At 41.3% G+C, this 11596-nt stretch overlaps 1 protein-coding gene across 3 annotated transcripts in view; it reads right to left on the reverse strand.

Annotated features, from left to right (window-relative positions):
* The window catches only part of mark4a (MAP/microtubule affinity-regulating kinase 4a), a 33381-nt gene extending 22103 nt beyond the window's left edge, over positions 1 to 11278 (reverse strand). For all 3 annotated transcript variants that reach the window (XM_031738526.2, XM_039618371.1, XM_031738527.2), the window contains exons 1-5: positions 10667 to 11278; positions 8160 to 8357; positions 6707 to 6760; positions 2732 to 2780; positions 2417 to 2482 (exon numbers count right to left, since the gene is read on the reverse strand). In XM_031738526.2, coding sequence (XP_031594386.1) covers positions 2417 to 2482; positions 2732 to 2780; positions 6707 to 6760; positions 8160 to 8357; positions 10667 to 10720 — 421 coding nt within the window. In that variant the 5' untranslated portion in view covers positions 10721 to 11278. The remainder of the gene's footprint in view (positions 1 to 2416; positions 2483 to 2731; positions 2781 to 6706; positions 6761 to 8159; positions 8358 to 10666) is intronic.
* Between the last annotated feature and the right edge of the window lie 318 nt (positions 11279 to 11596).

Below are 11596 nucleotides of genomic sequence, written 5' to 3' on the forward strand. Positions count from 1 at the left end.
AATAATATCTGTTTTAAATTTTTTTAGGGTGTTAATGCAATAGCATTGAGGCACATTATTTATTACTCATCAGATATATTATTCTTATTGGGTGTGCCAGTCCATCAGCATGAAGGCACACTATTATTTGTCAGACTTACTACTGAGTATGCCAATGCAAGAACACTGAAACACTGAGGCACATTAGATATTAATAAGTCAGACTTATTTTTATTTTTCTCCTTCTTCAGCCTAAATGTTTTTATGCGTGACTCTATATCAGGATGTGTGACTCGATTGGGAATGTAATGACAAATTTTTGGAAATTTGATAATAATAATTATTATCATTATAATGTGAGAGGATACTGAAAATTCAGAAACCCAGGCCAGTAGTTTAAGCTTTATAAATAATTTTGATTTTTTTCTGGTGTTTTCCTGCCACAGTGTGATGATGTCATCCACTGTAAATAAATAATCAGAAAAAAAAAACAAACGCTTTCTTTCTTTCTTGCAAATACTTTTTATTATACTTATATAAAATATATTTTAACATGAAGGTGTTTTGTCCATCTAGTGTTCTTCTCATTATGGTAGAACTTCTCTGGTTCTCCCAGCCTCCTGCAACTGCCTCGCTCATTAAGAGCGATTCGATTAAAAGCAAATTCTAGCTGAAAAATCACAAGTGCAGGGTGTCTTTAATCATTACTACACATAAGCAAACATGCACTTTCATTGAATTTCTGCATGTAGCAACATTTTCCTAGTCAGGAATGTATTTTCTTTTAATATGACACCAATACAGAGAGTGTCTACCAGGCACTGGAAATACCCCAGGAGCTATTGTTTATTTTTACATATGCAGTGTACATAAATTCTCTGAATGAAGATGGACAACGTCAAAGCGATTTTTCAAATAGTGAAGAACAAATCCTGCCGAAGTGAATGAGTGTTTGGAAGGACTTAAACCCCTTAGACACTGTGTTTCTATGATGGATCAGTTAACTGAGTCTGTCAGATCTCAGTCTTGCTATTGATATTTCTCAATGACCAACGTCAACTACATCCCTACAACATTTTATCAAAAATACAACATAACATTGCCAAACACAAGGTTATGATTTACTCTTTCTATTGTGAATATGTATTATCGGCCTTCATGTTTGTAAAATTGGTTGCGCGCAAGCAAGATAAAAACGACTGTGTGGATGTAGCATGCCACATGGTTTTAAAGCAAACCAGGAAGCTATCGTTTTCAGGCTCATAAGGCATGAAAGCAGTTCTCACAGATGGAAAAAGTACAGATATTCCTCAATTAAGTAGAAGTACAAATACTTGTAAAGTTAAAGTACTTATTGAACTTCTTTACTCAAGCAAAAGTGAAAAAGTAAAACCTCTGAAATGTACTTGAAGTATAAAAGAAAAAAGAGCCTAGCTGACCTCCACAATAATTTGCTTTTGTGAGCTTCAGTAAATTTTGCATACAGGTTCTGATCAGCTGACCTATGACACTAATCACACACCTGAATCAACAAGAATCAACAAGACATAAGTTATTGATATTACATGAGCTATCAAGGATGATTTCAGTCAATGAATCTAATCAACATTCTCATCTTAAATTGAATTTGATGCCTGATACCTGCGATATAAGCTAACATTGACCATGAACACTAGCCGCTCCAGTCCAATATGATACATTACTATAAACCTCACCAGAGTTAGCAGTTAGCTTCAAGTTTCCAGTCTATAAAATGTCACTGAGCAGTCCTTACCTTTAAAAATAATCTCTCTTCTTCCTCTCCTGCCCTGTCATTGTTACACATTTTTCTGTCTCTGCGTAAAGTTGTCTCACATTCTGTCTTTCCTGAGAAATACAGCCTCAGTACCGTTAGCTAACAGATACCACTACCCAAACAGACACACAGAAACAGGAGGTAGCTTAGCTATGTGTAAATACTAGAAAGGGGAAAGAGCCACTCTGGCTCTGTAGAACATACCAGCCATTGATTATATCTTTGAGAAAAATCCTTTTTTTGTGCATATATTAGATAAATGAAGTCAAATAAGAAGTAAAACCAGGGTGTTCTTTCAATTCCATCTGCTAAATTAGGCTAACTGGCTGCTTCCACTTATGTATATATTTTTTCTATTTACATGAGAGTGGAAATCACTCTTATTAAGCTAATATTAAACTGAACCCTTTTTTAACCTGTTCTGTGGATATGGATGAAATAAGGAATCAGTGATTTTAAGAAATTGTACCACTTTTACTCTGTTTTATTGCACATCCTAAAGAAAGACCTCATCTGTAAAATCAGCCACATACTGCTCTCACAAACAGTTTTCATTTTGGAGCTTCGATGCCAAATCTGTAACCCTATACATCATTTGGGCTCCATCATAGCTTTCCTGGACATGATGGTTGATGTACCTACCTCCACTGGCATATTCCATGACTAGGTAAAGGGTCTTATCCGTCTCAATCACCTCGAAAAGCTGCACTGTAGCCCAAAACAGAACCAGATCAAAGTCAAAACACAAACAAAAGCTGTTAATGTTATAAAAAATGCACAGGTATCTGTCTGGCTCTCTTAATATGTAGAAAATGCCTATGGGAGGGATTGATACATGTGAGATGTCACTCTGCACTTCAGTCAGTGACTGCTTAAGAGCTTAAGAGCTCAAACCTTTTTACTACTGCCTGCGCACACACCTTGTGACAAAGTACAGTAATGTGTACATTAACTTACCTATGTTTGGGTGATTTAAGCCTTTCATTATCCGTACCTCCCGAAAAAGCTGGAAGAAGAAACAAAATTTAAATTTGATGATAAATAAAACCTCAGTGGAATTAGGTGCTCAGTAGAACTGGTTTCAACTATGGAACCAGTCTCTATACAGTGGTGGAGAGGCCATTTCTGCAGTCACTTTGTAGAGATCCATGTCAGTTAAACTAGAGTTTCCCTGAAGTTTTATGATCTCAGAGAACTATGAAAATGTCAAGCAATTATAAGTAGTTTGAGCTTCTCATTTGAAGCATGTTGCTGTTAATTCCTACATGTGACACTGAATGCTAAAATAGTTGTCAGCAGAAACTGAGCATAGTTACACACTTCATGCAAACTATTTTCTCCATTTCATTTAATTCGCTTTTAAATTAAAAATACCAAATCTGTCATTTTCTAATTGCACAATTTCGAACTTTTCACAGATAAATTCCAGTTAGGGGCTCACATTTGTCCATTGCATGTTGCTCCTTGTACATACATATACATATCATGCTCAAGTCCAGCCATACACTTTATTCTTGGACATCTATAAAGTAGCTCGTCATGATTCACATTCACATTATTTTTTTATCTAATACTGTAAGTTATGAAGGTGAGGCTCTCCCCAAAGTGTGCGATATTAGCTCCATACACCTTAATGACCCCTACTTAAAACCATGATTTCGTTTCACATGCAGATTTAGTAAGTCTGTCAAAGGGCACCATCAAGTGCTTGCGAGCACTTGCCTTGACATTTCGCCAGTTTAAAGGTTCCAGAACATTTAAAGTAACATCATTTCTCGTTCTTTATCAAAAAGTCAAACTGTTATCTGAGAGCAGGAAAGCCCGAGACAAACTTTTCTCAACAAACGGGGAGCAACTGAAGCAACTACAAATGAGACAGCAAGATACTGTTGACCAACATATCACCTAGTAAATACATTGATGGGTTATCTAGGCAACCACAAGCAGGAGTTAGCTCCAAAGCAACAGGCAATGAGTGTGAGCGTTAGAAATGTGTTTACTGAGATCTCAGCATCTATGCAACCAGACACCTTTTATAAAACAGAGGTGCTGGCCTGCTGATCACTGGCATGATAAAATTGCCTCACTTTTCAAAATTGGAAATTACGGCCCTTTTGTACAGTACAGAACATGTACAGTCTGTGATGTAAATAACGATGTGCCCTATAATGCCCACAATGCTTTTATAACAAAGAATTTATAACATATCTTGTAATGCATCCCTCCTGATGTGAACAGAGTACACATATAGTCATTCGTCTTTATAGTACAGTAATGTGCAAGTCATTTCACCACAAAAAACCAAAGAGGAGCAGACAAATTTATAATAATCCTCATAATAAGAACATTTTCATTTTAAGAGCAAGCAAAGCCCACACAGCAGTGTGATGAATTGGGAGCCAAAATCAGACCAACATCTACTCTGAGCCCTCCTCCTGTCTGTGATACTGTGGGGCATGTATTTGTACACTTCAGTCAGGGGCTTTAAAATTTATGCCAGCTCTCCCAGTTTCATGAACATACAATAACAGTGCCATTGTCATAACAAATGGCAGTTGGTGGCGACTCTCTTCCATGATGTCAGCAACAAAAAAAGGAAGAAAAAAAACCCGATGGTGCGATAAGCAATTCTATTCTCTTTTTTCACACTCCCCTTTCCCACGTCTCCCTCCATCCCCTCCTCCTCCTCCTCCATGCAATTCCTTCAGCAGTGCCCCAATATCACTGTTGCCATAGCAACCCAGGTATTAAGACCAAGCTCCTTCCCAGCTTCTCCAGCTGTGCTAGAGGGAATCTTGGGATGCGTAGCGTTTAAGTGTCTTATCATCCAGGCCATCCCATTAATTCCTTGCTCATCACAACGAGGCTGAGAAGAGTCAGATCCATCAAAACAATAAACAGTCCCCCAACACTGCAAAAAACAGCAGGTCTATGTCAGGATGCATGTGAACAGTGGCTATAAGCTTCCTGGCTGTAGACAGAGCAGAAATGCGCTGAAATAGAAATTTCTGCTTGGATGTGATGTGTCTTTAACACACACTTGATTTCAGACAGGACTGTCGTATAAAGAGAAGACAATTACTTCGATCTGCAGCAATTTATATTTGGCGGCAAGGCTCTGTTCTGTGGCCTCTCCACCAATTCTATGCACATGTATGGAAGGCAGGGAGAGCAATAAGACACCATCGCATTATAAAGTAGACGTTGGGTGGCACTGATAAAGTCAGAAACAGCCAGAACAAGAGGAACTGGAATGGTGGTGAGCTGCAAAGTGGCACACACCTGTAGCAAGTGCAGACAGGTTAAGGCAGCTTGAATATCACACTCTAAACGAGACTGACCAGTTACATACATGCAAGGGTGTCAGCTGATATGGGATGTCACTGTTAGCCTGGCTGAATTAACATGCTTAAGTTCGGACTTTGTTATCTTTCAACTAATCTCTACAAAACCATCCACATTGTGTTAATATTGCCTCTTTTGTGTGTTTAAATCTAAGGACTTTCACTAGCCCACAGGTATATGAAAAAAGTCAGCTATAACCAGTGGCCAGGTGTGGAGTTTTCTCCCTAACTGGCGGAAATTCCTTCACCTCTTTCGTCTCCCACAAGAGCCAATCCAATCCAATAAAAGGTGCACCCAGGAAGATGGGATCACATGGAAGTTAGGATTACAGTTACAGTTCCTGAAGAGGATGCCATGAAAATATGATTTTAAGAATGAGGATTGCAGGAAGTCAGTGAAAAGGGCAAAAGAAAACAATTAGAACTTTACATTTATGCACTTAAGCTGCAACAGCTTGAGGTCACTGCTGTCGATCTACTTAAGATATAAATACGAAAAAAACAGAAAAAATCAAATCAAATATAAACCATCCCAAAATCTTTAATTGGTGTTTATTCTAGGCAAATCTTCTTGGACATTTTTGTAATAGTGTTACCCTCCACATTAATGTAAACAAAGGGTCCTATCCTATAGAACTAGTGTCTTGTTGACTGCATCAAGCCAGACATGCAGATGTCTTCAGTCAAATGAAATCACACACATACTACACACAAATAAAACTGGATTATTTCGTCCCTGATTTGATTTTTTCTGGTCTGTTCACTTCTTGTCCACAGGCAGAGGAGCTTGTGCAGGCTGATGGACGTAGAGAGACTTATGGCAGTATGATGTTGAGACTTTGGCCCTTATGTGGATATTATAGGAAGCAGCACATGTCACCTGCATTTTCTGAACTTCTATTTACCTTTTATTTTTCTACCTCACACAGCCCACATTTCGAGGCACAATGGCTTTTAATTAGTAAAATAATGAAGTCTTGCTGTCTCCTGCTCCATCTATACCAGACATCCATGTATAACAAGCCATACAAGTATCTACAGTTTAGACTCACATCTCAACATTCTGCCCAGCAGGAACAAGAAACCAGACTGTGCCATGCACCCGACAGACACCAAGCACAGCTGATTTTGTAGCAGTCCACCTCTGAACTGCTACAAAATCTTCTGTTTTCTTTGTCATGCATAGAAACAAGCTTTTTGTGGCAAATTAAGAAAGTATAGGTTGCGTGACCCTGGTTTATGAAATAACTCAGTCCCTCTCAGGCCGGCGATTAGCCCAGAGAGAGACAAGAGTTGATCTCTGGAGCAGAGGTCTCCTCTCACTCCCATCCAGTCCCTAGCACCTGTCAAACAGCATCACATCCCATGAGCCCTCTCTCGATCAGATGCTGTCTCATTCCTGTCCCTTGTGAGAGGGTGGAAGCAGCTGAGGACAAACCTGACCAGCCTCTAAACCCCCAACAGAAGCCATGCTTTGTTTCTGCTTATGAAGACAAATAACATTAAACCAGTGTTTGTTTCTGTTTTGTACCTGAACACATAACACATATATTCCCTTGTCTCATTAGTATCAAAAGGAAAAACTCACCTTTTGTAGGCTGGTAGGGTTCAACTGAGTTTTGTCAATGATTTTTATTGCAACCTGGAAGAGACATCAAGGAATTTTTGATGAGTGAAAAAAAGATAGCACCACTCTTATATGATGCTGTGAAGCCTTTCCTTCTGATATAACTGACTCATATCTAAGAATTGTTTTCTCAGCACCCAGAAATGCAGAAAAATCTTATTTTGAGAGGCATATTTATGTTGTTTTCTACAGCAAGTAAACATGGACTGAGGCCACTCGGAACATTTACTTCAACAAGCTGTTGTCACGCGAATTTGAGCGGATTTAATCCCTACTGACTAGAACTGGTGCTGCTAAACCAGGCGCCGCTAAGTAGATGATGAAAGTTCTTTCCGAGCTTTGTTAAATACATAATTAATCATAAAGTGATGTCGAGGTAAGTCATCAAGAAAACATGTACTACAAATTATTATAAAATCATGTATTAAAAGTTATTCATCTCTGTCTCTCTTCCACAGCATGTCTTTATCCTGTCTTCCTTCTCTCACCCCAACCAGTCACAGCAGATGGCCCCGCCCCTCCCTGAGCCTGGTTCTGACGGAGGTTTCTTCCTGTTAAAAGGGAGTTTTTGCTTCCCACTGTCGCCAAAGTGCTTACTCGTTGGGGGTCATATGACTGTTGGGTTTTTCTCTGTGTGTATTATTGTAGGGTCTACCTTAGAATAAAAAGCACCTTGAGGCGACTGTTGTTGCTGTATAAATAAAATGGAATTGAATAAATTGTTAACTCTTATCTTATTAGACGTAATGCAATTATTTAGTCATGTGTTTAGTTTAGGTTGTTTTTACCCACAGTTTGAAATAATTTTACTTCATAGTTTCCCAGTTTCCCTTAAAAGGACCTAGTATGTGTTTCCTTATTTCCTGTCATACATGTAGTATTACAGTGGTGCATGCTCATGTTAAACATGGCTATAGTTTCATATAATGAGTTCACTGTATCCACAACTAACGCCTTGTGAGCACATTAGCCCCTCCTGTCTGTTTGTGAGTGGCAGCCAATGAGAAGAAAGGTGGCTTAAACTGAAGGACTTCGCTGATGTACATGCAGCATATCATAAGGACTATTTTGAACTTTGAGTCATCCAAAGAAATTCTACTTGAGTCCAAGAATAAAATATGGAGCTTGAAGCTCAGCATTAAAGATACAGAAGATAAGTCAATCTGTTTGTGTTAAAATAGCTAGCTCAAAGAAATGTACACAAATACATTTTAGAGAAGGACTAATTAGGAGGTAAGGAAAATGTACTTTTTAGAAAATATCATTAAAAGGAGGGCTCTCGTGAAGACATACTACTGGATTCTTAAGATAATATTAAAGACACCAGCACCTCGGCCAAGTGTTACCTTCCATTTTTCACAGTTATATCCATCACTCACTCCCACCTTTGATGTCTGTTACTCTCGTAACTCACCTCCCTGCCCGTCAGAATGTGGCGGGCCAGCTTGACCTTGGCAAAGTTTCCCTTGCCAATGGTCTTGAGCAGGCGGTAGTTGCCTATGTGCGGCTGTTCGTCAGAGCAAGAGGCAATGGAGTTCCTGCACCGGGCACCCAGAGAGCGGCTGGACTGGCTGGTGGCCTTATCTGAGCGGCTGGCCCCCAGTGACACATGCTGGAGGAAAATGAAGGGGAAGAGGTTAGGTCACTGTGCCAACAGCAATATCACACAGAGCAGCAGCAGCAGGCTGGAAAAGGACTTTAAGGATGATCTACAACCTCAAACGACTGATGGGCCTCCAGAAGTAAAATAGTATGCATTAGTTAGTGCCTGCAGCCTCTTCAAGCTAGTCATAAACTCTGTCTCCAAACAATAAGACACTCACTCTTTTAGTAGCTAAAGTGTTTGTCACATTGATCACTGCACAGTGTAACACATACTGTGTAAGTGACAAAAAACACATTGGTAACAACACTTACAATAGGCAACCCAGCTTTATATATCAAATACTGCTAAGCTCATAATGACAAGTTGGTGCCATATCCCATAATCATTCCAACAGATGTTTGACCCGTAATGACAAAGAGCAACAACCTGGAGCTGATCTGCATGTGACTACATGTCCCTCGTTCCTGGGCTAACAGCTGTCATCCAACACAACATACTGTTTTCATTTTGGGCTCAGCATCATCTTCTTCAGAGGTCTGCTACTTCACTGCTCAGAGATGTCTTCATCAAGTTTGACAGGGGATACAGGTAACGCTGTTGCTAGAATATGTGGTGGCCCTGAAGCTTTCACAACCCTGTAAACAGTTGATCCTGGACCCCAACACTTTAGTGCATTGCTGTGCAGTTCTGATCATCTCAAGCTTGAGTCGCAGATAATTTTCAAGGGGAAAACGACAACATGCAATCACACGAGCAACGCTTGATGCAGCACAGCATGAAACAGCTACTTGTCATGTGACAAACAAAAGGAAGATCTTAAAGAGGGAAACATAAGAATAGGTGGTAGTGAGTGGGGCAATAAAGAGGTATCACTTTCACTGTTTGTAAGAGAAAGAAGTAAAAACAACAACAACACAAAAACAAAAAAATAGGGAGCAGATGCTGACACAGTGGTCCCTGGCCAGCCCTGGGCCCTGAGGCATCACACTTCCATTCCCCCCCAGCATGTCATCTTGCTCTTAGTTTCACACGCAAACACAACCACTCATAGCCTTAACCCCCACCTTCCGTTATTCCTTCTCTTGCTTACAGTCATGTTCCTATGCTTCACCTTGGTGCCAATTGGGATCCAAACTCTGCAATCAAACATCTCCAACCAATACCACGGGCAGCACACACATGCATGCGTGGCGAGCAAGCGAGTGCATTAATCCCCCTGCGCTGTTCGTTGCACATCAAGCCAAGCCTCACCTGTGACTGCCAATATGGCAAGACACCGTTTCATCCGCTCCATCCACTCATCTGTCATCATCATATAATCGAGATGCAACGGCAACAGCTCCAGATCACTTCTAATAGAAGAATCTCCATTCACAATCAATCATACACCTCGTAAAGTCACACGCTCCTGCACATTCACTTCTACACACACACATCCACACATCTATTGGCTTAACCATCCTTCTGTGCTGAAAGCTCTGCTAACAAACAGATGGGGTTGGTGTGGGGGGAGGGGGTGCAAAAGTGTTGAGGGCAATGAAATGACATAATGCAACATAAATCAGTCATGCGCCCATTTAGATATTAGATGGATAGATTCCACATATGCAGAACCTGTTCGGTGTCAGCTTGCTTCTTTTCTGCAGGCCGTTTCTGTTTTCCACAGCATACAATGTATGGCGCTGTCTGACACCCACTGGCTCTGGGGTTGATCGCTTTGTAGGCTGCGCAGCAATGGACTGCACATCATTTTACGCAGTAATCCCCTGGCTTCAGCCGAACAGTCCAGATATTCTCTCTACGTTTATTTTGGCCTCTTGTGCTACTCTCGTCCCACCCATCCAATTTCTAGGGAACACACACACACACACACACACACACACAACAGCAGCAGCAGCAGCAAGGAGTATAATGTGACATCACTATCTCTCCAAGCCTTATAATAAGAGGTGACGGCTGGTTTTCAGGCTTTCTGCGCATATCCGCTGAGCGTTATCGTATGCGGATGGACTCATTCCGGGCTGTTTGCCTGCCATTAGCTCTTTCCCTGCACAGACACCCAAGGTTAGCCCTTTTCCCAAAGAGCCTGCTCTGTTTAAATATCCGTCCAATATCAGGGCAGCAGAGCCTCAAACGAGAAAAACATCACCATCTATGACCCCCCCCCTCCTCCTCCTCCTCCCCCCTCGCCTCACCATCCGCACAATGAATAAAACCACACATATGCAGATATCTTTTTTTTTCTTTTTTAAGGGATGCACAATCTATCGTCTGCATGCACACAAACACAGGCAGCAGACTGGAATTGCACTTACATGGTCTCCACTACTCCTGTCGTTTCCAGACGGTAATGCAGATCGAGAAGACATGTTGTTTTCTTTCTCCTTTTTTCCCTGAGTAAGAATCACGGTGTGCGCGCGCGGATGTGATTTACAGGCTCCACAAACGGAATAACATCCGCAGATATGACCCACCGTCCCAAATCAATCTGCCTCTTCTCCAACCGGCCGAGCCACGGTCGAGAGGAGACCTCTGCCTATCATGGCAGCAATGGGTATGTGGAAGGGGGGTGTCCTCAAACAAGCTGCATGTTCCACCATGCACTGTGAAGAAAGGGAAAAATGAGCGGTGCAGCAGATGCAGTGTAACGCAAATCCCGAGCACTCAAGAAGTGCTAAAATGCGGTGATGTTTGGACGGAACCCAGCGTCTCTGTGGCGACTCTCCACCCCCTGCCTCATCCTCATTTCGCCATACAAAACAAACACAGCTCCCTCTGGATGTGTGTCATCTCCCTCTGTCATAATACCGACCGACAGAATCTGTCCTTAACCCCACAACGCCAATGCAAGCCGCAGCACGAAAACGCGGCTTTACGGTGCAGCGGAGGGAAAAGGCCGAAATGTTCAGAAATCGGTATTCCCGGTCGGTGAGATGCGCACCACCGTAAAGTCAGGAAGAAGACACAGGGACGAGACTTCCGGTTGGTTTGGGGACCTGACAATACGAAAGTTATGTTTGATGTTCGAGACAAAACGACTCAAATATCTATTATCTGATCTATCAGGTCATCACTTTCAGCCTTTGTGTATGAGGATAAGAACCAGGGCCCCTCCCTCCGGGGCCCTTAAACTGAACACACACTAAACCTGTATTGTGGTCAGTTGTTACGCTCCATTAAATACCTTTGTGTTGAGTCTCTATGTAAAGGAACACGCAAAACAGCCATCAACATAAGGAACATAT

Source organism: Oreochromis aureus, linkage group 10 (assembly GCF_013358895.1).
Source record: "Oreochromis aureus strain Israel breed Guangdong linkage group 10, ZZ_aureus, whole genome shotgun sequence".
In the NCBI taxonomy this organism is placed as follows: Eukaryota; Metazoa; Chordata; class Actinopteri; order Cichliformes; family Cichlidae; genus Oreochromis; species Oreochromis aureus.